Source organism: Onychomys torridus, chromosome 8, assembly GCF_903995425.1.
Source record: "Onychomys torridus chromosome 8, mOncTor1.1, whole genome shotgun sequence".
Taxonomy (NCBI): Eukaryota; Metazoa; Chordata; class Mammalia; order Rodentia; family Cricetidae; genus Onychomys; species Onychomys torridus.
This window is the reverse complement of record NC_050450.1, coordinates 108,277,027-108,304,280: the sequence shown is the minus strand read 5'-3', so window position 1 is coordinate 108,304,280 and position 27,254 is coordinate 108,277,027. Positions and strand designations below refer to the sequence as shown.

Below are 27,254 nucleotides of genomic sequence, written 5' to 3'. Positions count from 1 at the left end.
TGAGTCCTCTAGAAGAGCAGCCAGTGCTCTTAACCACTGAGCTGTCTGACCAACCCTATGTGTTACATTTTTAATATATTTTTTGTCAAGAGTTTTATTCTCTGTATGTTGTGTAAAGTCGCTGAATCGTTTATGGTTTTTTCATTATCGTTTCCGCTTTCAGTCTAGTGTGGTAGCACATTCCTGTAACTCAAGAACTCGGGTGATACAGGTAGGAGGATCAGGAGTTCAAGGTCATCCACAGCTACATGTTTGAAGCCAGCCAGGGCTTCTTAAGGCCTGTTTCAAAAAATAAAAGCCAAGCTTGTTAGCATACACCTTTAATGCTAGTGCTGGGAGGACAGAAGCAGGCAGAGATAGATCTCTGTGAGTGAAGGCTAGCTCAGTCTACATGAAGAGTTCTTTTGTTTTTCAAGATAAGGTTTCTCTGTAGCCTGGCTGTCCTGGATCTCACTATGTAGACCAGGCTGGCCTCAAACTGATAGACAGATATTCCTGCCTCTGCCTCCCAAGTGCTGGGATTAAAGGCATGCACCACCATCTCCCCTTGTGAGACCCTATCTTTAAAAAAAAAAAAAAAAAAAAAAAAATTAAAAATTTGTAATCATCAGAAATAAAATTGTTTTGATGTTGGTGGTGGTGGTGGTTGGTTTTAAAACATGTCTTACTATGTAGCCCAGGTTAGCTGCCCCTGAACTTGGGATCCTCTTGCCTCACATCCTAAATGCTGGGGATTGTATGCTTGCTACACTGTGCCCAGCTAGAATTCCTGTGGGGTGTGTGTGTGTGTGTGTGTGTGTGTGTTGCTGTATGATTTAATTTTACTTTGTGATCAACAAACGTCTGTGCATCTTGGTACAAGTGGAAATCTGGTTTTGTTTGTCCAGGTCTCCTTACCTCTCAACACAGTGATACTGTTTGGATCTAGGAAAAGACTCTGTGGTCATGAAATCTGGCTGCAGTTTTGATCTTCAGGTTCAGTACAGGTGACAAGTGTGCTGTTAGAACCAGAGCCTGACCTCCAGACTCTAGGAGGACACAACTCAGGTCCGAGTGTGCCCTGCAGCACCAGCTGTTGCTTCTGGGGCCTCTGGCAGGCATCCTGCATATGTTACATGGGTGGGGCTTCCTGGTCCCACAAGACGTTGTGTTCTGAGCGCTTCTCAGGCAGCACTGCTGGGCTGTCCTGCCAGTTGTTAGTGGAGCAGCAGCTTCTCTAGAGCAGGGTGACACAAATTAGTCACCAGCCACAGAGCCTATGTTGGCTGGATGATAACAAAGACACCATTATCTGTGTTTCTTTTTCATGTCAAGATTATGGCGCCAATGCTTCCAGACATGGCCTGTAGTAGGCAGTAAGGCGTTGGGGACCATGATGTCTCACTCTCCCTTGTCTTGCTCCAGGTGCAGATAAAACTGCTGACACTTTGTCAGCTGTCAAACCTAGAATTAAGATGTCTTCCTCCTAGTGTATTCTGTCTGACATTTGCTAAAGCCCATAAAAAAGTACGTGCCTTTATAATGGTGTATAGGGCTAGGGATTGGCTGGCAAAGGCGCTGAGTGAAGGCATGGGGGAGGTAGAGGTTAGCTGGCTTCCCCTAGGGAAAATGGGGGCTACAACACCTTTATTTCTGTGGTGAGAAGGAAAGGTACAGTTGGGTAGTTAAACCTGAACGAGAATAGCACAACACAAAGAAAGGATGGGGGGCATTTAACAGGAAGATTCCCTGGAGGGGAAGATTGAAGTGAACAGGTGCTGAAAAAATGTTTCTGCATATTAGAGCTTAATTAGATTTGAAGATGAATTCCAGATGGGCTAATTATGTGTGAGTTGTTGCAGGTTATTTCTTGTAGGGGCAAGCATGTATTTTTGGAAATGGTGATTTAGTTTGATTGGGCTTGATTCCTGCCTCCTACCCTGTCTCCATCAAGACACTGTCTCTTCAGAGGCCTGAGATCCCCCTCAGTAGGTCCACATCTTTGGGACCTGCTGTCATACATAACAGAAGCAGAACATGGAGGTCATCCTGACCCTGTGATCACATGTGTAGGCAAGAACAAGTGACCCTTCCCCGAGTCAGTGGAACATCACCCTCACAGAAAGCAGGAAGTGCCCCGGCCAGCAGGGTTTCAACGGGGCGACCCACCTGTGGGAGCGAATGAAAGAGACAGGGGACACAAAGGGACGACAGCAAGACAGGATTCTGATCAAGCTGCAGATTTTAGTTTCCTCCACAAGGCTTATATAGCATAGGAGGGGAGGGGGCAGGAAGGAGGGAAGAGGAAGGGACATGGAAGGGGTGCAGAACCTGGAAGACGTTCAGATCGTGCAACTGCAAGATGTCGGGTAAGGTCACTGGTCAGGGGCCATTTGTTCTGTTGCTAGGCTACCTGACCATGGAATGCTCTTTACGTTTGGTTGCCATGGCACCTGACTGTGGGATGTTCTTATCTTTGGGAGCCTCTGGTTAGTAAACAGGTGTTACTGCTCTGGGGAAGGGCAGTGGGCGTATGACTTGTTCTCTGGCTTAGCTAATACTTTCCATGGTTCATGTCTGGTTCCTGACATCTTGGTCCCTAACAAGGAAGAACATAGTAGGTATTGTAGGAGCATGATACCTGCTTGTTTGACATGAAGATGAAATTAACCCCACACTTGTCACATAGGTGCTACATAGATAGACTTTGGCCTGCTTCCTTAGTAGGGCAGAGGGCAAGTCTTTGATGGATCCTCTTTTAAGTGACAGACAGGAAAAGGGACTAGTGTGGGCCAGTGATGGCCTTGACTTGAGAACAGCTTGCAGTGGCTCTCTCAAAGGACGGCCTGGCTCTCTGAGGGTCTCTGAAAGGTGTGATGTGCTGGGAGTGGCCTTATGGCACACCTTGGGAACATATGGTTGGCAAACATTTGAGTCTGAGGGCTTCAATAAACAAACTTTTATGTAAGGATCTATAATTAGAAATTATGGACACATATTTTATATACAGCTCATGAATGACTCATAATGTTAAGTGATGATTTAGATAGAAAATATGACTCCTCTTGTAGGATCTTTTAATAAAAAGCATCAGTTCTTAGGAATTTATTTCTAGAGCTCTATTTGAACTCAGCATGTTTGACATAAATCAGATCTAATTGTCATTTTATGATTAATGAACATATGTTGACCATTTTTCCCCATAATTAAACTTTATGTTCTATGCATCTGACAAAGCAAAACAGGTTTAGATTTTGACATATTGATGGTGGTGGAGCGTGTGTGTGTGTGTGTGTGTGTGTGTGTGTGTGTGTGTGTGTGTGTGTGTACACCTTTTTGTACATGCCTTTATTTTGTGTATGTACTAAGTTTTTACAAAGTCTGGTTTTCAGAAGTGCAAGTTTTTTAAACTTATTTTCTTTTATTTATTTTTGGTTCTTTAAGACAGGGTTTCGCTGTCTAGCTCTGGCTGTCCCAGAGCTCACTTTGTCGACCAGGCTGGCCTGGAATTTGTAGAGATCTGCTTGCTTCTTCCTCCCAAATGCTGGGATTAAAGGCGTGTGCTGCCACCACCTGGTCAGAGGTGTAACATTTTTAAAATGAGACTTTGTTTTTGGAGGGACAGAGTCCAGCCTGAAGTACCTTCAGGCTGTTTTCTCCGCTCAACCATCTGTGGTGCCAGGTTAAGCTGGGATGGGTGCGTAGTATATTCCCTCTTAAGAGGTGCTCAGGATGGGGGTGGGTGGCACTCGAGAGGCAGAGGCAGGCGGATCTCTATGAGTTCGAGGCCAGTCTGGTCTACAGAGCTACTTCAGGACAGACTCCAAAGCTACAGAGAAACTCTGTCTCAACCCCTCCACCCCCCCCCCCCAAAAAAAAAAAGTGCTCAGGAACTCTCTCAGGTCATGGCCATAATACAGATTTCTAAGAAACAATGAAACAATACAGGGAAATAGTTGCAAAAAATATGTAGATTTTCCTTTCTGCCTTTCATTTATGCACTTCAACAAAATAATAATCTGGGTTCAGTCCTCAGCTCTGGAAAATATAATAATAATAATAATAATAATAATAATAATAATAATAATAATATAATTTAAAAGTTGAAATACTGGTGTGAATCGAATACTGTCACTGTTCACCTTCACTCACCTGTTCTTTGATTGTTTCAGGACATAGACAAGTTTGGCAATGAGATCACTCAGCTGGCCCGTCCCCTGCCTGTGGAGTATCTGATCATAGATGTAAGTACTCTTATGTATTCAAACTCACTGGCTGGTACCATAGCCCCCTTGAAGGCCAGGACTCCTGGGTGGTGGCCATTTGAGGAAGGAAGCCAGGGATGGCTTTGAGTCAGTGCTCTGTTCCAAGGATTGTCCTTGACTATCAACCCCCATGTATCCAGAAACTGCACAGCTTAAACAAAAGGATTAAACTTTCCTTGTGCTGAAGTGCAAACAAAGGACGCCTGCCTACAGTTCCACCCTGTGGCCTCTGGAAGGCAATGATTCACGGGGCCAAGAGTCAAGGGTATCTGAGTGGTTCTGTATATGTGGGCTGGTAGCTGCCTTCTGCCCTAACAGATGTTGCCCTGCCTAATCCAGCAGTAGTGCTCTTTCCTGGGCACATCCATCACTCAGTGCCTGTGATTAGTGAGGGCCAGTGTCCTTTCTGGGCACACCTCTAGAAGGTGAGAGGCTCTGCTGCTTCTGAGTCTCTCTTCCTTTCTAGAAAAATCTGTTGGTCACAGAGACTTAGTCATGCCATTGGCCACAGGGCAGTGAATGCTGTAGGACACAGCAGCTGGAGTATCATTGCCTGCTAGTGTTCTGGGGTGGGTTGGAGAGGCTCATTTTCTACATTACTGCTGTGCCAGAATATCTATTCAGGCTGCATTTGGACTTAGGATGGGTATATGATTCAGGCAGTAAAATATCATTTGGAGCCGGGCAGTGGTGGTGCACGCCTTTAATCCCAGCACTGGGGAGGCAGAGCCAGGCGGATCTCTGTGAGTTCGAGGCCAGCCTGGTCTACAGAGTGAGTTCCAGGAAAGGCACAAAGCTACACAGAGAAACCCTGTCTCAAAAAACCAAAAAAAAAAAAAAAAGAAATATGTGTGTGTGTGTGTGTGTGTGTGTGTGTGTGTATGTGTGTGTATGTATATATACATATATATGTATATATAATTTATATATTTATATATATATATTTCTCAATCATTTGGAGCAGTGAGTCCCCCTGAGCCTAGCCCATAGATGCTCCATTTCAGTTGACAGCTCCTGAGAACATATTTATTACCTAGGCCATAAAGGCATCTGTTTTTATACTACCTGGGGTGTAATTAGGATGAAAACAGATTGATGAAGGAGTCAGCATGATTTAGAATGAGCTTCCTAAGCCCTTCCCACCCCACCCCCCCCCCCAGCACTTCCCCACAACTTTCAGTATCACTGCTGATAACAGTATTGCTGGGGAACCATTTACCCTATAGTATCCATGTTCTCTCTTCCTATGAAGATGAGGCCTGGGAGAGTCTTAGAGTGGGTGCCCAAAGAGTGCTGTTTGGCTCTTTTCCTGGTTCCAGAGATAGTGTAGATCTATATATATATCCCACCCCTTTTCTTTTCTTTTCTTTTCTTTTTTTTTAAAGACAAGATCGTACTAGATAGCTCTCACTGACCTCAAACTTGTAATCTTGCCTCTACCTCTTCAGGGCTGGAATTAGAGGTATGAACCACCATGCCCAGCATATCTGCTGGGCTTTTGTTATTGTTGTTATTTGTTTGGAGTTTGCTTTTGTCTTGTTTTGGTTTGGTTTGGGTTTTGGTTTTTTGAGACAGTGTCTCATTTATGTAGCTCTGGCTGTCCTGGTCTGTGTAGAACAGGCTGTCCTTGAATTTATAGAGATCTGCCTGCTTCTGCCTCCTAAGTGCTGTGATTAAAGATATAAGCCACCCCACCCAACATACCTTCTGTTCTTATATTTGAGAGTAGGATAACTGTATCACAACAAAGATTTTGCATACTGAGTCATCTCTTAAGCCCTGGGATGGCTATTTCATAAACCCAGGACAGTCTGAGCAGGGATGGCCTTCAGCACACGAAGAGGAACTGGATCCCTAGAGTGATACCCTGGAGCCACCACAGACTTTGATTGTGTTGCTCTCCATGGTCTCCTGCAAGGTTAAATACCCCTCACTATTTAGAGGTTTGGATGCATAGCATTGTATGTACTAGGCAAGCATACTGTTACACCCCTACCCCTTTTTATTTGAATTTTCTTTATTTTGAGATAGGCCCAGCAGCCCTCAAATTCAGAATCTCTTGCTTTGGTGTCTTGAATAACTGGGTTACAGATGTGTTCCACAAGTAACTCTGGATTACTGGTAAATTGTAGCAAGTACTCTGCAGCCACCCTTCCACTCCTGCTTGTCCCTACCAAAAGCAGAGACTTGAGTATCCTCATGTCTAGTGTTCAGACATGGCTGGAATTGTGTTGTCAGTACCATACTCAGTGCTTCTGTGGGAACCACTCCCATCATCTACCTCTTAGATAGGAACCTGAGCCAAATGGCCAGCACACGGCTCAGGTCTATAGACTTGGCCTCACTGCTGCAAATACTTGTCTGTAAAGGACCAGCCATCTGTGCTGCATCTGATGGCTCAGCTTGTCCTTATAGAGTGCTGACATTGGCACAGCTGAGTCCAGAAATAGCCTGCTGCCTTTGCTGAGGTAGAAAACAGATCACAGCGGCCAGAGCAACGTTTTTATTCTTTAGAAATAGTCCCACAGGAGTTAGAATAGCTATTCTATATCTGGAAGGGGTATGACCCGATGATGCTAATGTTATGTGCAGAGAGAAGTATGTCAGACAGAGGTGTTGGTAACGTGCACTTAGGTGCTTTTGTGGGGAAGGGGCCTCTGCCAAGAGGAATACACTCTGTGTTTGTATTGATGCCTGCACATTCACCAGTGACCCCGAGGTTTCTATTGATTATGTGTTAGATTTAAAATGCCCTCTGCCATTAACTAAAGCATGCTGGAGTCAGAGAATTGGCTCACCTTTGGTAGAGTCTTGACTTAGGTCACTCGCCTTGGAGGAGAACAGCGTCCATGACTGTTAGTCCTGCCTGTGGAAACTGGTTCTCACGAAGGGCCTCTTAGAGACAGACTCTTGGAGGTAACTGGCGTTTCTCAGGCCCACACTGATGAGTCCACTCCTGCCACCAAGCCTAGTGTTGAGAATCTTATGCCTTTAGTCTGTCTCTTGCCTTCTCCGTTCCTTTCTGTAGTTCCCTGACTTGAACAGGATGAACTGGCCTTGGACATCCGTAGCAAAGTGAGCACTGTGGCACAAGCCCCAACTGTTAGGTGTTGTGTCAGCCCCTGAACAGAGCCAGGCTGCCCAAATGTTGGCACTTTTAAGATACATTCTTTAGTTTGTTTCCCAGAGTCTAGGTTTTATAATTTGAGGATGACACAGTTTCCTGTTCCCTTCAACACGTAGCTTGTTGTCTCAGGTCGGTCTGGACAGCTTGCCCCGGCAGAAGTGCCCATCCTGTTTCTGGAACACAATCATAGTATGTTTTTTTTGTTCTTTAGATCACAACCACCTTCCCCAAGGATCCAGTTTACACTTTTTCTATTTCGCAAAATCCGTTTCCTATTGAAAACCGGGATGTGCTGGGTGAGACACAGGTAAGCTCTTTCTTTGTCTTAGAGACAAAATTTAAAGGAACTTCTAATTGTCTTATTTTTTCCCCAAAAGTGCCATTTTCACACTCCCTTGATTCATTATCTGGCGAGTCCCATAAGGCCCTGTTCTGGGTATTGTTGGTTACTTGGGTGCCCTTTTTTCTCCAGGTAATAGATAACCATGCTTAAATACCCTGAAGTCCTTGGCTTACAGACTTGCCAGAAATCCATTTTTAACGTTTTCAATACTATTCATCACTTTTTGTTGTCTACCAAGCTTTCTTTGTCTGTTGCTGTCCCGTACAGTAGACCAGTGCATACAGTCTCACTTCCATGTTGGTCTATCCTGCCTTTGCTCTCTGTGTGCTTTTGTGAGGTCCATCAGGACGCTGGTGTTATGCAGTGTTGATGGCTTTGTTGCTCATATCTCCTACTCTGTCCTTTGTTTGCTTTAACTACAGATCCAACCAGACCTGAGTTGCCATTGCTGTCTAGTACAGACAGTCTGTGTACTTAGTTGTTTTTAGGCTGTACCAATACTTCAGAATATGAGTTGGCTGAGGAATAGCCATAAATAACATCTACTTTTGGTGTGGTTTCTTGAAGCCTATCTATCCAGGGATGTCAGATGCTTGTGGGACACTGCCACTTACTTGTCCACAGTGATCCTCTTTTGCATGTGTCTAGTTGTTTAAAAGCTACCCTCACCAGGTGTGATGGCACATGTCTTTAATCCCAGCACTCAGGAGGCAGAGGAGGCTGATCTCTGTGATTGCAAGGCCAGCCTGGTACATATAGTTCCAAGACAGGGTAGGTGAAGGGATGTTTTCTGTTTGTCTGACCAATGTCTTGGGTCTGGGCCGCTTAAATACCTGCTTCCTTATATACCTGGGTCATGTGTGCTGAGGGCTTCCACTGGCAGGAGAGTCACACTAGCCCTGTAGCTCTCTGCACCTCTTCTGTACTCCCTTGGTGTCACTGGAACAGGACAATGTGTTTCTGCTATTTAACGTGCCTATGTTTAGTAAGAGGCAGCACTCTCTCTTGGTTTAGTGGTAGGGTTTGTGATAAAACATTAATTCCCCTTTCTTGACTCTTTCCTTAGGACTTTCATAGTTTGGCCACTTACTTGTCCCAGAATACCTCATCCGTGTTCTTGGATACCATCTCTGACTTCCATCTCCTGCTGTTTCTGGTCACCAATGAAGTCATGCCACTGCAGGTACAAGCTCTGCTGCCCTCTTGCTTGCTTTCCTCAGGTCCCAAGTACTGGGGTGAAGCTTGGTGTCAAGAGATAGCTGCCCCATGCCCAGTGTGTGAGAATGTACAGGCCACAGCACTTCACAAGGGAACTTCACTGTTGATGGAGATGTTTGATCTTTAGCCTCTGTGGTGTAGGACAATTGGGTTGTTGAGAATTGCCTGGAGAGCAGAGGGAAATGAGGTCTGTCCTCTAGCCTGGAGCCTTAGGCACCCCACAGTCCAGACAGCCCCTGTTGCACAGCCTCAGAAACAATGCCTTTGCTGTTTCCTGATACCAACTCTCCTTATGAGCCAAAATATTTGTTTGTTTGTTTTTGTTTTTCGAGACAGGCTTTCTCTGTGTAGCTTTGTGCCTTTCCTGGATCTTACTCTAGCCCAGGTTAGCCTCGAACTCACAGATATCCACTTGCCTCTGCCTCCCGAGTGCTGGGATTAAAGGCATGCGCCACCACTGCCCAGTGAGCCAAAACATTTTATGGCCTGAGCCCAGAATGTTTGGCCAGTTTCCAGGTCCTGTGCATACACCATTGCACAGTTGGCATTTTTAAGATACACAATAAGGGAAAATGACTGAATGTTTTGCAGATGGTAGATGCTCTCTGAACAGGGCAGGGCAGCAGGTCCCCCAGGAAGCCTGTGTGTATGCCTTGGGATTCCACAGCATGAGTGTCCTTTTTCTGTGACTTTTCTTTGCCTGAGAGTCTTGGAAATGCCAAGGAGATAAGAACAAGTCTCTCTGAACTTGATGACACTAACTCAACCTCTTTCCCTGAGGGGACAAAATAGAGGCCTCACTCCCAGGATATTTCTATCTAGCAGCTTGTAATTATCCTTTTATCTTGCTTGGTTTATATACATCGTAATATATACACATTAACATGTCCACCACCCAGTGTGATACTCTCCATAAGGGACCCTGTTTTTTCTGGTTGTGGTCAGCCTTCTGGATTCAGGGTACACCCTCCATCTGAATACAAGATGACAGAAGGGTCTGTCTGCATCAGGACCACCTTTCTATCCAGCATGACTGTTTTTGCAATTACCTGATAGAAAACGTTATTGAGAGGTACTGAGAGCCCTTGATAACCTCAGAGACTTCTCTCTGTATGTTGACCTCCCCCCACAAAAAAAAATTTTTTTTTAAAAAGGCTGTAGATAGTTTGCGGGCATGATGGAGACGAACAAAAACAGAGGGCAGATTGTGAGGGAGGAGGATAAGTCTTACAGACATGGGCTCCTGTTAAACTGTCTCTAGGACCTAGGAATGTGTCTTCTTTGTTGTGGGGGCTATGTGAGAAGAAATTGTTGTAGTTAACATATTTCAGTGTATTTATTTAATACCTTTCTCTCTCTTTTTCTCCCTTTCCCTCTTCCTCTCCCTCTCCATACTGGGGATTGAACCCAGTGCTTTACACATTAGGCAAGCACTCTGCCACTAAGTTGAATCCCCAGTTAGATCTAATGCATCTTGCATTTTGCAGTGACAGCTTCTGAGATTATTTTAAATTTTCTTTGAAAGATGTTATTGATGTTAAGGGGGAAAAAAAGATAGTAAGAGTCAATCAGAGCAAAGTGGAACCTTTGTTGTGACCTCTTACAGGACAGTATCAGCCTGCTACTAGAAGCCGTGAGGACCAGAAATGAGGAGCTAGCACAGACATGGAAAAAATCTGAACAGTGGGCCACCATTGAGCAGCTTTGCAGTGAGTGTCCTCTCCTCCCCTCTGCCAGGGGCGTGAACTGTCGTTTAAACCCTGGACTTCTTGAAAGGATTGGGCAAAGGGACAGACACAGGCGGCCTCCATGGCTGGGTATATGTCATGGTTGCTGATGTGGTCACATACTATCCAGGCTGTAATCCTTGGGTTTGTAGAGTTTTACGCTGTGATTGTATCCACCAGCTAGATCTTGGTCTGAAAAGATATTTGTGAGCACCTTATGTGTCGCCATCCCCCATACTTCAATGTGGTAACAAAACAATTCCCAGTGCTTCAGGCGACAGGGTCTACATTCCTATGTTCATTAACCCTAACTCCTAAAAGTCCATGTCTGATTGTCCAATCCTGTGCACAAGATCGGTGGTGAGAACGAAGTGTCACAAAACAAGATGCCACGCTGTGCCAGCTGCAGAGTGAGTTCCAGGGCAGCCAATGCTGTTATACAGTAAAACCCTGTCTCAAACAACAACAAGGCCAGGTGGTGTGGCACACACCCTTAATCCCAGCAGTTGGGAAGCAGAACCAGTTTTTTCTAGTTTTCTGGTTTTTCTGTGTAGTTTTGGTGCCTGTCCTGGATCTCACTCTGTAGACCAGGCTGGCTCTGCCTCCTGAGTGCTGGGATTAAAGGCGTGCGCCACCACTGCCCGGCTGGCATGCTTTATACTTACCAACTCTCCTGGTGTCATGGTAGCTGCAGTGTAGAATTTACCCAATACATACAAGGTGTTCCCAAGTATCTTGTTTTGTGACAACTTTTTTTTTTTTAAGTAAAGTAAAATTAACAGGTCCTAACATTTATTTAGAGACACAGAGAATCTAGAAGCCAAGGCTACCTGAAAGGCAAGGGAAAAGCTAGAGAAATCACCTGTCTGACCTCAAGCATAAAGCTTCAGTGATCCAGCAACATGGTGTTGATAGGAAGGCAGATAATCTGACACACTGGTTAGGAGTGAGCATGGATTAAAGCAGCAAAATTAAGAGAAGACTGGTTTTCACAGGATAGTGTGCTGAGACAGCTGGGGTCTACAGAACACACCGTGGGGTTCTTGGAAGACCAGCTTAATTAGATCTACACCTATCCTGATCTACAGAGAAAGTTCCAAGACAGCCAGGGCTACACAGAGAAACCCTGTCTTGAAAAACAAAGGGAGGATTTGGGGGGGGGGGGGGAGGATAGAGACCTACACTTATGTTTTAAAGATCTTGGAGTAGGCAAAAACTCTTAGGATTCAGGACTTTGGGAAAGGGCACAGGCAGACACCAGCCATAAACCTGGTAAATTGGCCAGTGGTGGCACACACCTGTAAATTCCAGCACTTAGCACTGGGTTACACATTGAGTTCAGGGTTGGCTGGCGGTGTTGCTTGTTGGTATAGTGCTTGACCAGGCAACAAAAGATTGTTTAAGTTAAAAATTAAACAGTTAAACCAGACAGTGGTGGCGCACGCTGTTAACCCCAGCACTCTGGAGGCAGAACCAAGCTAATCTCTGTGAGACCCAGAGACCCACCACAGGGGTGTGATGTTGTCGCAGGAATACCTAGCAACAAGAGAGCAAGCTTCTAGTGCACTGCAGGGTGGGGTGTTTGCTGACTGGAGCCAGAACAGTTGTGCCGACAGTTTGGGACTTTGGGGCCACCTCTGCCTGGCCGTAGAACTCTGAGGAGATGTCTTTTCTGTGCAGAAGTGATGTGTTCTTACTGCTCTTTTCCCTACAGGCACTGTTGGTGTGCAGCTCCCAGCTCTCCACGAGTATGGTGCAGTCGGGGGCTCGGCACGTGCTGCTACCTCTGCCATGTGGGCCTGTCAGCACTGTACCTTCATGAACCAGCCTGGCACTGGCCACTGCGAGATGTGCAGCCTTCCCAGGACCTAGGGCTCTGGCCCTCTACTGAGTGGGACTGGGCCAGCCCAGCCCTCTCTGAAGCCTGGAGCGCCACATGTTTCCTGTAAGGCCTGAGCCGACAGCCCTGAAGCAGTGGGGCCAGCTACCCTCGTATTCCGGATATACTGAGGCTTCTCAGTGCGGATCTTGAAGAGAAAGAGCCCCAGCTGCTATGCTGGGATTGAACAGAACCTCCCAACTGGAAGGGCAGAGCAGCCCTGCCCAAGAGCACCCCACATGCCTCTCCTAGTTAATAGCTCCCTACTATATTGGAAGGACTGAGCACCTCCAAACAATCACCTGAAATTGGAGGTGTACAGAGAGGGTTGCTGCTGTCACCTCGCTATCTTTCCTTCCTCTGTGCTTTTTGTTTTCTGCCTCCCCCATTTTCCCCAGTGTTTAGATGGATGCTCCTGGCTGTCTCTGTTCCCTTGCTGTGGGATGTGTCCCTCCTGTTGGGAGCATGTGTGGGTAGCTCTGGTCCTCGGTCTGACCTGCAGTGTAGTGTGTTCCTGCCCTTGCCTGAAATCAGCAGTTATCAGTAACTCCTGCCCAGAACACTTTTATTTATTGTTTTTAAGATAAAACTGCACAGACGGGAGCGAGAGCGATGTAACTCTGCTTTCTTTCCTCTTGAGTGCAGCCCCTCTGGAGTGGTCAGGGTGGTTGTGGGCAGGGGCCACCATCAGCTCTCCTCGGAAGCAAACCTCAGTGCCTGAGACTTTCCTACCCTGCCACAGGACGGTGGCAGCTGGTAGCCTGGGTGGTTTAGCAGAGCAGTGGTGGCTCTTGCCTGGCAGTCAGTCCCTTTGAGTGTATGGGCCAGCCCTGGGACTCTGGTCCTCTCCCAGCACTGTTCCTTTACCTAAGGCCTCCCTACACTGTGGCCTTCTTGCACAGTGCTGTAGCAATTGAGACAGTCTAGAAAAGGTGCCCATGTGGCCACCATGAGGCCTGGACAGGTGTGGGCAATTAAAAATGGTCTCTGCGGGTCCCTTGTGGCTGTGTTGTGATAGCCCTTACCCAGGTAAGATATGGATATCTTGATGCCTCTTTGCCTTAATGAGAGCTAAGTCAGCTGTCCTTTTCCCTGGGAAAGGCCATGCCAACCACAGGCTGCTGGAGGCCATATGAGTCACTCTAGTAGAGTGCAGCCATGCTGCCTTCCACATCCTTAGCCCTGTGGGCAGGACACTTGCCTGCTAGGTCTTCATGTGGCAGGGCTGGGGTCAGCACCTCTGGTTTCACCTGGCATGCAATCTGAAGTCAAAGGCCCAGGGGCTGTGGACCCATTGAGTTTGTCTAGTATTGACAGGGTCATCCTGGAGGGTCAGGAGGTAGAGAGCAAGCAGTCTCTCCAGCCACCTACCAACAGCCTACAGAGAAAGTGCTGAGGGCTATCTTTCTCCTTCCTGGTAGTCTCCCTGGTTAGGGCTTCCCATTTCTGTCTTTTCTGGTCCCTGAGATCTGGTAGACTGGATGTCCTAGCATAGCTGTGTTCCCAATGCTAATTGTACTGGCACCATTGTACATGCTGGCAGGTGCTGGACAGCACAGACTCTGGAGACCTTTTTTCCACTACTTATTCCCCATTCATCTTTGTCTACAAAGTTAATTTTCTCATGTTCTGGCATCCAAATAATTCTTGTTTTCTCTGTCTTTCAGCTAAAGAAATTGTTGTGATTTCTCTGCTTATGGTTTTCAGTTACTCTTTGTTCAGTAATGCACTTTATTTTATTGTCCAAAGAGAGTCAAGCTAATGCTACCAGCTTGGGGTGAGCCCTACAGAAGGTTCAGGCCTGAGCCTCTCAGCTACCTCCTGTATGGAGGTGGCCCTAGTCCCACCTCTAATCCCTCCTGCCATCAGGCACTATGACCCAGAAAGGGGTGCCTGTGGGTATACCTACCCAAGTGAACCCAGTGGCTGCCATGGTCCTCTTCAGGCTCAGAAATGGGGCCTAGCCCTGGCCTTGCTCTGACCAGCCTGCTCCTGGGACATGGGTGCTCCCGCTTCGGCTCCTCTTTGGGCTCATAGGTGGCATTGGCTGGGTGTGGACTAGTATTTCTTTGACCCTAGCCCTGCAGTGGAACCTAATAAAAGCGCCTGAAGCGATTTCCCTGCTCCCAGTGCGTTGTTCCTGTGCCCAGAACTGTTATCCACCAGTTGTATTGTGTGGTGTGTATGTGCATGTGCTGTCTTAAGTGTTAAAACCTGGTATGCAGAAGATAAGCTGACGATGCTTCCAACTCTTTGGAAGAGACTCTGATGCTGGAGAGGAAGACTTCATCCCTCAGGCATTTCCAGCCAAGGTGTCTTCAGAGCAGCCTGGGGACAGGGCTTAGAGGTCTGTTCCAAAGGCCACTTAGAATTTGTGCAGTAGGTTCACCACCACCACCACCACCCCCAGGTTGTGGTTTTGTTTTTGTTTTGTTTCATTTTATTTTTTTATTTACAGCTGAACATGGTGGCTGGATGCCTTTAATCCACCTCCTTTGGAGGTAAAGATAGGCCAGGACTATACAGATTATCTCCAAAAAAATTAGTTTATCATTTGGTGTATATCATTTTGGTTTTTTGGCTTTTCAAGACCGGTGTCCTGGAACTTGATCTGTAGACCAGCCTGGCCTCAGATCCATCCTGTCTCTGCCTCCCAAGTGCTTGCTGGGATTAAAGGTGTGTGCCACCACCCAGTTTATCATTGTTTTTATTGTGTGTTTTTGTGCACATGAATAGAAAGGCCAGTTGAGGATGTGGGAGCCCCTGGAGCTGCCAGGGATTGTGGATGCTGGGAATCAAACTTGGGTCCTCTGCAAGAACAGTATGTGCTTTTAACTGCTGAGCCATGTTCCAGTCCCAGGATTGTGTTTGAACAGCTATGCTAGGATTATAGCTATGTCCAAGCCCACGGGACATTTTTTGTACCTGGTTGTGCCCCAGACACCTTTACTCCTAGATTTGGCCACTGTAGTTTTCAGACTAGCATTTTACGAGACAAGGTTTCCTGAGCTGACCCCACAATTCAACTCAAGCAATCCTGCCTCAGCCTGAGGAGCTGCCGCTATAGGAACATAGGCAGTGGCATATAGTATCTGAGTAGGGTTCTCATCTCAGCCTGCTCCCTCAAAAAGCAGCAAGTAGAACTGTCATTGAGGAACAATGGGACCTCTCAGACCTTGCTCTTTGGGCTCTCAGCATCCTCTGCTCTAGTTCAGAACCCCTTTTGCATCCCGACGATTTTATGCATGGAGGAAAGGCTGTTCTGGCTGGCTGACCCGAAGCCCTATTTTCCCTGATCAAGGGAGTGCATAGTGTACTGAGCCACCCAACTCCAAAGAGCCTGTGCTATGTTGGTGACACCCTCCCCAGTGCTGACACAAAACCGGGTGTGGCATAAAGCCTTGTACTAGAGCAACCTCTGCACACCAGGTAGGAGGAGGTCTGAGGCCAGGACCCCTACCTGCGCCAGAGTGGACTTGAAAAACCGCTTCCCATCTGGCAGCCCTCCGGCTTCCTGCGTTTCGCTCTAAATCGTGGCTCTGCCAAACCACGGTGCCTGCGCGCCTGTTGTGACGGGGCGTTCCCGCCAGCTAGCGGCCGGTAGGACCGCCATCCCCGCCCCTGCACAGGCTCCAACCCCGCCTCCGCAGCGGCCGCTTTACGGCGGAGGCCGTGCCACGCTGTGGGCGGCCGTAAAGCCTGGAGGCGGCACCGCCTCCCAAGGCTGGTCCCTGGCCCGGCGCCCGCACCATGGCGGGCGCTTCCTCGCGCGTGCACTACCTGTCCGACTTCTGCTGCCCGCTCGGAGGCCGGGCGGGGGGCAAGCCGCATGTGCTGCGTCATGAGGCGGAGATCTTTCTGTCCACAGGGCGCGAGTTCGTCTATGTGTACGACCAGGAGGGAGGGATGCTGACGGTGAGCGGTGGGCGGGCGGGCGGCGCCCTTCCGAGGTGAGCCGGGGCGCGTGTGCCCTCGCTTGACCTCGCTCTCCTGGCGCCCAGGCGGTGTACCAGTTTCCCGACCAGGTGTGGCACCTGCAGCTCCTGGCCATGCGCAGGGCACTCTACGTCCTGTGTGCCCGGACTGGCATCTACTGTCTGTCGTTGGACTCACTGAACAGGTGAGGGGGCGTGGCCCCGCGCGGCTCTGGCCAGTTGACAAGTCCGGTCCCTAGGGAGGCCTGCACATGGTGGACCTGCTGTCCTATCCTCCTTTGAGCAGTGCCCGGTTTGCCCTGTCCATACTGACCGGCCACTGACAACATGCAGGAGGCAGGAGACTGCAGTCCAGGCCATCTGTATGTGCACTTGGAACCTCTTGCCCCCAACAGCTGTGCACTCTGCGGTCGTGACCCAGGAGTGTCTGCTTCCATGAAGTTCTTAGCTGTTGAGGCTCAGGTAGTGAAGTCTGCAGCACAACTGCCATTGCCCTCGGGTGTCTGGCAAGACCACTTAGAAGTGGGACTCAGAAAGAGGTGTCTCCTATTGGTAGTAACAGCAAAGGAATGTTGGCCATTGGCTTGTGCTGGGAAAACTCAACAGACACAGCCCAGCTGCAGCACTGGGGAACATTCCCACACCGATGAGCATTGTCTGTGGAGCTATGCTTCTGGCTGATCCGTGTGTCGGGTGGCGTATGTAACCTGCTGAGTGGCCTGTGGATACCATGGGAACGCTTTCAAGCACTTCCTGTGATGTCTTCTGCCTAGCCTGCTCAGAGCAAATCAGGTTATTGTTGAACATAACGTGACAACACCCTACCCAGTACTGACTACTGTTCCATTGTTCCTGAAGGTCTGTGAGCCAGGCCTGTGAGGACCAAGAGGATGAGGCTCACCCTTACCCTGTGATCCATGTGGACCCAGATGCCTGTGTCCTCCCTGAAGCCGCTCTCTGTGCCTTCACTGTGCTGGATGACATGCTGGTCACCCTGGTCCAGGGCCCCACCCAGTGGAAGATGCAGCTCTTTGAGCCTCCCTGTCCAGGGGAGGAGCCTCAACCTGGAGGCCGGGTTGGTGAGGTGGAGTTGTCTACCTGCACCCCTCCAGGTGGAGTGCCAGGGAACCCTGCAGCACCCTGCTTCCTGCCAGTGTTGTGCTGTGTGTTCCCGCCAGGCTCCAGGGCATCTCACGGCCACCCACAGGGCTGTGGCTGCTTTGTACTAGAAGAGGCTCTCTTTGGCCTACTCTTTGGAGCTGATGCCAGCCTCCTGCAGTCCCCTGTGGTCCTCTGTGGTCTTCCTGATGGCCAGCTCTGTTGTGTGGTTCTGAAGACCTTGGTCCCTTGTGGGTTAGCCCCTGGTGACCCAAAGGTCCTGGTCAAGATCCTCCATCACCTGGAGGAGCCTGTGGTCTTCATTGGGGCTCTGAGGGCAGAGCCCCATGCTGAGGAGGAGGCGAGAGAGCTGCTGCCTGAGGAGAATGTGCACTCCGACTGCCTGGTAGCCCTCGGCCACCAAGGCCGGACACTGGCCATCAAGGCCAGCTGGAGTGAGTCAGGGAATCTGGTGCCAGAGCTTCGTGAGTACTGCCTCCCCGGGCCTGTGCTCTGTGCCGCCTGTGGCAGGGATGGCCACATGTACCACAGCACCCCCTCAAACCTCTGTGTGGTTGACTTGACTCGGAGAGATACTCCTTGGAACCCTGAGAATCCAGACGGGGCCATAGGAGGTCTGCCCTCCATGCTGTGCCCAACCAGCTTGAACATCTGCGGTGCCGTCACTCTCTACGTATCATCAAGGGCATCTACAGGTATGAGCTACCATTGGATGTGACCATGCCTTAGGACAGTCTTTCCCCTGAGCTGTCCTTGCTCCTTGCTTTTTTCTTTGGTGAGACCTTTGCAGAGGTGGCAGGTACAGGCTTTACTGCCAGGCCTATCACAGACCAGCGGTTCACTCACTCCTGTCTTGGGGTTGAGGTACCTCTGTATGTGTGTCCTGCCTGGGATTGGGCAGTGTGCTACTCTACCTGGGTGTGCCCTGGCTCCTTAGCTGAGTGCCAGCTCACCACAGGTGGCTTATGAGGTTGGTGTAAGAGCATCCCCCACAGCAGGTCTCAAATCGGGTCAGGCCGAGCCTCCCTATGTCCTCTGAGGCTGGAGGAGCCTGCTTTCGCTGCTGTGTGACCTGTTTATGAGCCATTCAGAGGGTGTCTCAGAGTTCTCTAAGGCAGCTTCAGCCTGGGTTTGCCTGCCTCTGGGATGAGAGGAAGATCTTTCCCACAAAGATCCACTATGAGTAGGTTAAATCTGCAGAAACGCTTATCAGGAGAAACACACTTGGAAGAGCCAGACTACCACAGGGTCAGGGCAGGGATAGGTGTGGCTGGAGACCAGGGCACCAATGAACTTACTTCCAGCTGCTGAACTACCCACTTCAGGGTTCATGGTAAGAGCTATGTTGGGAGTCGGGAAGCAAGCAGACCTTTGGCAGGGGCAGCCTCTGTCCCCTCAGTGCCAATAAGAGGCCAGGAGGAGGTGGTGAAGCCAGGCTTCCGGAGATGTGCCCAGTGAGGATGAGGTGACAGAGCTCCAAGGGTACTTCCCTTTGGAAGGCTCAGCAGCTTTGCTCTGTGTGGCCTATTGAAGACTGAGACACTTTTGAATGATAGGATGCCATACAGTATCCTCCTTTGGCCCCTTTTTGTCCTGTCTGTGGATCAGTCACTACCATGGCATCACATCTGGGCTAACACTATCTCCTGTAGGCAAGTCAAATGTGTGTGGAAACCAGTGGTCACCTTCTCTGTCCAGCCCCTGGGTGTGGGCTTCCCCGGTCTCCCCCCAAGCACCTCATTTCCTGCCTTGGACTCTGCCTTGGCCCTTTGCCAACCCTTTTCCTGGAGTCCAGAACAAACACTGCTGATTGGCCTTGCATGTGTTCATCATCAGGTAGCACCGAGCTCCTGGCTCTGTCTTCCAAAGGACGCCTGATCACCTGCAGCCTGGACTTGAACTCTGAGGTGCGTGTGCCTGCCAAAATGGCTATGGCAAATGCAGGCCAGAAAATTAAGGAGCTGCTCTTGGACATCGGTGATGTGTCTGAGAGGTGAGCTGTAGGCTCTGGCTCACATAGAGCTTGTATCTTGTTCTCAGGAGCCAGCATCCTGGTTAGAGCTGACTCAGGCTAGGGAGGTTCTGCATAACAACCATGTGTGTGGCTAGCTCCATCAGGGGCCAAAGAGTCTGCACTCAAGCCTTCAGAAGACAAGAGGCCCTTTCTTCTCAGTCCCCCACCTTCCCTCTGACAGGATCCAGGAGCCTTCTAGTACCATCCCTTGCCTGCTTCTGTGGATGCTCCTTAAGGCCAATGTGTTTTTGCTCTCAGCCAAGTTTCCAACACCCAAACTTTCCCCTCAGCCACAACTAGTGCTGGTTCCTCTTGTTCCGCATGACTTTGGGCCTCAAGCTGCTGGTCTATGGGCTTTATGGCCTTGTGACTTGGGGATATTCCCATAGGTCTACCACCCACTGTCACTGTGGAGTGTTGCAAAGGAGAAAGGGGGCCATTTGGGAGCTTGTGGGGTGATCTGTGGGGTAATTCATCCCGGGCAGGCATAGGCCAGCTCAGCGTCTCCACCCTTTCTTGCCTTCCAAAGCCAAGAATAAAGATCAGGTCAAGCAACTAAACGTGGCTTCTGAAGGGCTTCCCCGGCATCCTCTGAGAGCTTTGCTCAGATGTAGCTCCCTCTGCTGTGACCGCATTGTCCTGGGTGTTATGTCTGTTCCTTGCAGAGTGTCCTTTCTGAAGAAAGCTGTTGACCAGCGCAACAAGGCCATAACAAGTCTCAATGAGGCCATGAATGTGAGCTGTGCCCTGCTATCCAGCCAGGAGGGTGTTCGGCCCATCGCATGTACCATCACTATCTCCTGGAGCCGCCTGGAGTTTCAAGACATGCTGATGGCCACCTGCATACTAGAAAACAGTAGCAGCTTCAGCCTGGACCAGGGCTGGACCTTGTGTATTCAGGTGCTTACTAGTTCCTCTGCCTTAGACCTGGATGGGGCTGGCTCAACTTTTACCTACACCATTCCAGTGGACAGACTTGGCCCAGGAAGTCGGCGGGAAGTGACATTGCCTCTGGGCCCCAGTGAGAGTGGCATGCTCGACCTGCCAGTGACCATGTCCTGCTGGCTCTTCTACAGCCTCAAGGAGGTGGTGGGCGGAGCCCTGGCCCCTTCAGATCCTCTAGAGGTCCCCTATCTGGAGAAGCTTCCTCTCAACCTTCCTAAGCAAGAGGGTGTCTGCCTGCCCCTGTGCAAGCGCACAGTGGACATGCTGCAGTGTCTGCGCTTCCCTGGTGTGGCCTCACAACCTGCACAGGCGCCCTGCGTGCCTGGCCCTGCCTGTGAGCCTGTGGAAACCTTCCTGAAGACCTGCCAAGCCCCTAGCAGTGAGCCAACTGGCGCTGCCTCCCTGCGGGCCAAGTACCTGCCTCCATCTACAGCATCGGTCAGGGTGTCAGCGGGGCTTCTCAGGACCGCCCTGGAGGGCAGTCGCTCAGGTTGGTGGTACTACTGGCTTCACTTTGGCCTCAGGGCCCTGCAGCCTGTGAAAGTAGGATGTTCCCCTCTCCCTGCGGCTCTTACAAGTTCACTGCATCCTAATTGCTGTTGGAGTCTTGTGTCATGTCCTTTGTGTGTTTCTTAAAAACTGTGAGGAGGCACAAGCTAAGCAGAGATGGGTGTTACCAAAGAGTAGCTTGGTAAGTTCTCACAGCAAGCACCTGATGTCTCCAGACCAAAAGCTGGTCTGTTTGAGGTCTGTTACAGCACTGAACCTGGCTTTTGCTCCCACAGTGTGCTGAACTATTTGTATTGTTTGGTACCGGATATGTGGCAGAAGTGTCCTGGTTGCTGGTACCTCTGTCCTGCTCCCAGTGGATGTTGGGTTGCGTATCTGGTTTCAGTATGTCCTGGGGAGGGCTGAAACTATCCTGCTCAGCATTTTCTGTCAGCACCACAGTGCGGTTAGGACTGTACCCTGTGCCTTGGAGGACCTCCCCAAGTAAGGTTCTAGCTCAGGGTCCATGATTTCCTGATGACCCCTATTCCTTCCTGTCTCTTGGATAACTAGCTTAGCTCCCTACTTGTGGTAAGACTGGGCATTTGGGACACATAGGTGGCATTGGAAAAGGAACGTTTGAGGGAAGCCACACAGGTGCCATTTGGTATGACCTGCCTACACTCCAGCAGGTACCTCTCTCTTCCAGGTTTCCACCTGTGCAGTGCCACCCTGCAGTGGCTCCTTGCGGAGAACGCTGCTGTGGATGTTGTGAGGGCCCAGACACTGTCTTCCATCCAGGGGATAGCTCCAGATGGTACTGATGTCAACCTCATCGTGCACGAGGCAAGCAGGGGCCACTTGCATGTTCGGGATGGGACTCGGAGCCCACAATCCTCAGTGGGACCTTGGGCCATTGCTTATGGAGAATTACTTTAACTGGCCTGTCAGTCTGGGCCACTGGGAGGACCAGCCCTGTCTGATCCATCGTGTGCACTGCTAGGGTCACAGTGGACAATAAATACAGTATTGGTGGTTAACAAACCCAAGCCAGTATCAGCTAACCTGTTGGACCACCAAAGGGCAGTGGGCCCCTTTGGGGAACCTCAAGTGAGGCAGCCCATCCCCTCTGGCCTTTCCCTCTCGTACAGCCTCTTTTTGGGGGTCCTCCTAGCATCCAGGATCCCCTGTAATAGACCTTTACATCCTACTGTCAGAGACCTTTGAAGAGGAAGCCCTGTCTGCCAAGGACCATGGACCTCTACTCCCAGAGCTCAGGCCATGTACTCCAATCCCTTACCTCACTGCCTACTGCACTGCCCTTTCAAGCCATGTTGTGACCAACATCTAAGCCAGGTGACCCCTGGCCAAAGCTAAGAACTAGCAGTGGTCCTGGTCAGTGGACAGTCTGTGTTTGCAGTCATATGGAGAAACCATTGGTGGCCAAGGCCTTTCTACAGTCCTCAGGCTCTGGGTCTGTGCCACTATGTAAAGAGCACCAAGACAGGGCTAGTCAGCCCTCAGCCTGTCTAGTTAGCACAGTCAGACCTCCTGGAGGGTGCTGAGATATCCACAGTCAGGCTCTTCAACTCCCTGTGTTAGGCCTTCATTCCATTCCTGACACAGAGTCAAGTTTAGCTTGGGTCTAGGTGCAGCTCATAATGAGGTTGTTCCTACAGGATTGGATTCTGAGTCGTCCTGGTATGGCTGTCCATTGCAAACAGGTTTCTTATTGTGGTTCTCCAGCCTGCCCGCCTTTAAAAGTAAAGCACAGGCCAGGCTGTGTTGCAGCTACTCAGATCAGAGCCTCATGTGTTACAGGTAGCTGTGACTGATTTGAGCCCTGCAGGGCCCATCCAGGCTGTGGAGATCCAAGTGGAGAGCTCCTCTCTGGCCAACATGTGCAGGGCGCACCATGCCATCATCAGACGGATACAGGTACCGCAGCCAGCAGGGTGGGAGGTTGGGGAAGGAGGCTCTGAAGGAACTAGGCAGCTGTCTAGGTTTCTTCTGTGGACCCACACAGCTGTGGGCATCATGGTGCATGTGTGAGCCCTCTGAGCAAACAAGACACTCCAGGTGTGCTGTCAGCGTGTGTCGCCCACAAGTTCAGAAATGGCCGAGTCTCTATGTCTGATAAATTTCTAGTCATACTTGTCATATCTGGGGCTAAGCCCCAGGTATGGATTCCAGGCCAAGTGCCTATGCTATGAGTAGATGGATCAGCCCAGGGCAGTTCATCAGTGCACTTCAGCACAGAGACTCCCCTTGTGCCCATTAGCATGGCTTTGTCCAGAGTACCATCACCCACTTGAGACTGGTGTGGCCCGTCCTCAAGTCAAGGTCCACAGTGGCTACCTGGCAGTTCTGCAGTTAGTTCTTGGCTGTAGCCACCAACCTCACCTCGGAACTTGTCCCTGTGTGCTCTGGTGTTGCCTCTCCTGAGAACCAGGCCTTATAGCTGGCAGGTGCTCTGTGGCGAAGGGACGGGTGGAGGTGCTAGCTGCCTACAGAGCTGGAAGGTCAGCCCTAGCCCATGACTCCCTGTCCTGAGCCGTTTGTGAAGGTCACTTACAGAGTGAGTGGCGTGACAGTAGCAGGCCGTAACACACTGTGGGCTTTGTGTGTTCTGGAGTTTAGTCCCCATGCTGGGGACTACTAGCAGGGTGGTCTCTAAAGCAGTGGTGCCACCAGCCTCCAAGACCTTCTGTCGCCTTTTGCCCAAATGTCCCATTATAAGGACACAGTCACATAGGATTAAGGCCACCCCAGTGGTTTTTATCTTGGTCATCTGCAAAGATTCCATTTCAAAAAAAGCTGCCTTCAGAGGAACTAGAGTGAGGACTTTGTGTGATTTTAAGGGGACACAGTTGATCCTTGATAGAGAATCACACTGTCAACTGCCCCCTGGTAGCCTTTGGCAGGGCAACTTCAGGCAAGCACCTCCATGGTCTATAGTCAGGAATCTCCCACAGCCACTGGGACCTGGCCCAGACGTTGCTTCCCCAAAGGTAACACTGTCCAGGACTCTGGGGTGGATATTCAGCCTAGGCAGGTCTGCTCTGAAGGCTTTGCCATATCTAAAAAGGTCCTTTAGCAAGCTAGACTGCCTTCAGAAAGCAAGAATGAATGCCCAGCCCTGAGTGAGCCTGCAGAGGGAATGAGCAAACATATCAGATGGGGCTCCTGCCTAAGGCCCAGCCCAAAGTTTGTCTGAGCCACAGAGGCAAGATTTGGGTTTAGGTTTAAAAGGGTTTTAAAAGGTGCTATAAGCTGGACATTGTGGCACACGCCTTTAATCCCAGCACTTGGGAGATAAAGGCAGACAGATCTCTGTGAGTTCGAGGCCAGCCTGGTCTCCAAAGCAAGTTTCAGGACAGGCACCAAAACTACACAGAGAAACCATGTCTCGAAAAAACTAACAAACAAACAAACAAAAAAGGGGTCTTTGGTCAGGCCTAGTGGTACATTCCAAAATCCTAACAGTTGGTAGGAGGACCAGGAATTCAAGCCTAGCCTGAGCTACATAGCAAGTTTGAGGCTGTCCTGGGTTATTGAAGGCCCTGACTTAAACTCCAGAAGCGTCTTTCTTAATTACTGTGGGTGGGAGCTCCTGTGTCTCTGGGGAGGAAAGGCCTGGGGAACATGGTGGGAAACATTACTGGGTGAATGAGTGGGCTCTCCACAGGAGATAGTGTTTGGGGAGACAGATAAGAAGTGGTCACTATGATCTGAGGGACATGAAGACCCTGGCCTCTGACTGAGGCATTCACTCTGGGAAGCACTCTCCAACACCCACCCCCTTCTGTTCCCCAGACTATGGTCACAGAGCAAGCTGCCCAAGGCTCCAGCCCACCTGACCTCCGAATACAGTATCTACACCAGATCCATGCCAACCACCAGGTGAGCCCCAGTTCCTGGGTATGAGGAATGTCCCCAGATGGCATGTAGGAAAGACAGTACTCAGAGGCCCCAGCCATGTGGGGGCTGCCCAGTTTTCAGTGTGGGCTGGGTTCTCTGGAGGAGATCAAGATATGTAGGGTCATGTCCATTTCCTGTTTGCCTGCCTATATCCACGTGGTTATATGTCACATATCTAAGGCCGTGTGACCCAGTGCTCTTTCCTGGACCACCCACTACCTCCCAAGTATAAGATGTTCCTAGGTGAAGGCTCGGGCTGAGCTGTGCTGCCTGCCCCTAGGAACTGCTCCGGGAGGTGCAGACACTGCGCGACCAGTTGTGTGTGGAGGACGAAGTCAGCTCCTGCTCCACAGCCCAGAAGCTCCTGCAGGTTTACAAGCAGCTCCGCAACCCTAGCCTCGTCCTGTTGTGACTAGGTGGGTCCTGGTCCTCTGTCCTGCTTTGTCCAGTGTGCTGACCTCTGTGGTTCTACCCAGATGGAAAAGGATACACGTTGGCTCACTGGCTAGTCAGCCAGGAGAGCTGAAAAAGTGGGGTGTGAGGTGGATTCAGACAGTATCTGAACCCACGGGGCTTTGCTGCCTCTCATGCCTTCTTCCTTCCCAACAGCTGCTGGCCAGCTTCTCCTCACTGCAGGACACACCTCAGGCTGGTTCTGGGGCTGGCCTGGCAGCACCCCTCCACTGGAACCTCTGCACTCCTGATGGGAAAGATTGTGGCCCAAGTACTCGGGCCATGGAGACACAGGGTTTCTGGGGCTCAGACTTGTGGGTTTAGGACTGATGCCTCCACCACATCCCAGGAGCACTGGCTGCCTCTCTGGAGCCACCAGGTGGCAGAGTGCTCACCCTCAACCAAAGCACAAAGACCATGGGAGGGCTCCTATAGATGCCAACGACCCAAGACGCCCGCCTCCAGCCGGTGTTCCAGCCTCCTCAGCTGGGCAGTGCCCTGCTGCTGCTGTCTTCACTGTGGAAGGAGAGCATGTCTGCCGGGCCTGGCGCCTGCTCCTGTTGAGTGCTGTCTGTGAGGTGCTGTGCCAACGACAAGCTGCTCTTTCCGTGACAGGGGTCAGATGACGTTGACTCACGTCTTCCCTCTTCACAGTCTGCTCTGCCCTGTGCCGCTGGGTGGGTAGTCCGTCCCAGCTTCCTCACAGTGCCCAGCTTACCTCCACCAGGGCTCCTGTGGCCATTTGGGGCCAGAGATCTGCCCCTCAAGGTCTGGACAGACTGGGCTCCTGCCACCTTCATCTCACAGGGTATTTGCATAGGCGTTTGTCTGTCCTACAGGACAGAGTCCTCCATGGAGGCCGATAGGAAATGGAATAGCCTCTCTGGACACACCTGCAGTCTGTACAAGCCTGGCTTTTGTAACAAGGTGCTCAGTGTCAGGGTTGCCAGCTTACCTTGCCTGCTGGCCTACTAAGAACCCTGTCCACAGCTTGTCCCCAAGGCTACCCTTGCCACCTTCCGGGTGGGAGTCTCTAGATGCAGCATGTAGTATGCCTGTCTGTCTGCTCTGAACGTGTTAGAGAGGCTGGGTCAGCCCACAGGACAGTAGGCCTGCCTTGGAGCAGAGAGAGGTCTCCCAGGCTGACCTGGCTTCTGTCTCTGTCAGAGCTGACATTTTCTAGTGTCCCCTATTTGCCATTAGAGTCCACAGAAATTGCAAGGTTTGTCTTTAGCCTAAACTCCAGCAGGTCCTGGGAGATGGGGCACCTGGGCTTTGGCTTGTCAACCTTGGCACTGAATTAGTAGGGCCCAGCACAAGTCTTAGCTGTCACCATTATTCCAGCGGGGTCCCTCAGTCTTGTCCAATACCTGTGTGATGTCCCCCACACGTGCCAGGTAACACCTGACCTCCGTGACACCGCAGGCCGTGGGACCACCAGCTTCTGAGACCTAGCCCACTCAGGCTGCTAAGGTCAGCTCCAAGAGATAATAAGGATGCCCTGATGTGTGAGCCTTGTCCCTTTGAGTAAGGGTAGGGGTGGGTATCCAGCCGTATCTTCCTTCCCAGCATGTCTCCTGCCTTTCCTGCCAGCTATACATTGCTTCCTCACCCCAACACGTGCTCTAGCTGAGTGACTTCTTACACTTGCAACACTCCATGGGTCTCATTTGCCCTGGGTAGTTGGAGAGGACTTTAGGGCCCCAAGTAGGGTCAGGTCAGCCTACGTTAAGATGGCCTTCCTTAATCTCTGACCCAAAGCCTAGCAACTGCTGGAACAAGGTGGGGTGAGCAGACAGAGGCAGCCCCCACTTCTAGCCATGGCCCTGCCGTAGGGTTG

The 27,254-nt window shown here is 50.3% G+C and overlaps 2 protein-coding genes across 2 annotated transcripts in view; both read left to right on the top strand.

Annotated features, from left to right (window-relative positions):
- The window catches only part of Nploc4 (NPL4 homolog, ubiquitin recognition factor), a 55,761-nt gene extending 41,099 nt beyond the window's left edge, over window positions 1-14,662 (top strand). Inside the window, exons 13-17 of the mRNA XM_036196619.1 lie at window positions 4,152-4,223; window positions 7,583-7,678; window positions 8,781-8,897; window positions 10,539-10,641; window positions 12,374-14,662. Coding sequence (XP_036052512.1) covers window positions 4,152-4,223; window positions 7,583-7,678; window positions 8,781-8,897; window positions 10,539-10,641; window positions 12,374-12,531 — 546 coding nt within the window. The 3' untranslated portion in view covers window positions 12,532-14,662. The remainder of the gene's footprint in view (window positions 1-4,151; window positions 4,224-7,582; window positions 7,679-8,780; window positions 8,898-10,538; window positions 10,642-12,373) is intronic.
- A 1,580-nt stretch (window positions 14,663-16,242) lies between these two features.
- Faap100 (FA core complex associated protein 100) lies at window positions 16,243-27,033 on the top strand. The gene is made up of 10 exons (XM_036197020.1): window positions 16,243-16,453; window positions 16,540-16,658; window positions 17,332-18,287; window positions 19,429-19,585; window positions 20,272-21,041; window positions 21,750-21,886; window positions 22,862-22,978; window positions 24,857-24,943; window positions 25,242-25,377; window positions 25,571-27,033. The coding sequence occupies exons 1-9, from the start codon at window positions 16,289-16,291 to the stop codon at window positions 25,371-25,373; spliced, it is 2,640 nt and encodes an 879-aa protein (XP_036052913.1). The 5' UTR covers window positions 16,243-16,288; the 3' UTR covers window positions 25,374-25,377; window positions 25,571-27,033.
- The last annotated feature ends 221 nt before the right edge of the window (window positions 27,034-27,254 follow it).

Excerpts from the sequence above, each read along its gene's own strand:
- Faap100 (XM_036197020.1), top strand. The coding sequence starts at position 16,289 with ATGGCGGGCGCTTCCTCGCGCGTGCACTACCTGTCCGACTTCTGCTGC. Across the intron at positions 19,586-20,271 it reads ATCGGTGATGTGTCTGAGAG|AGTGTCCTTTCTGAAGAAAG; the intron begins GTGAGCTGTAGG and ends TGTTCCTTGCAG. Across the intron at positions 21,887-22,861 it reads TCAACCTCATCGTGCACGAG|GTAGCTGTGACTGATTTGAG; the intron begins GCAAGCAGGGGC and ends CATGTGTTACAG.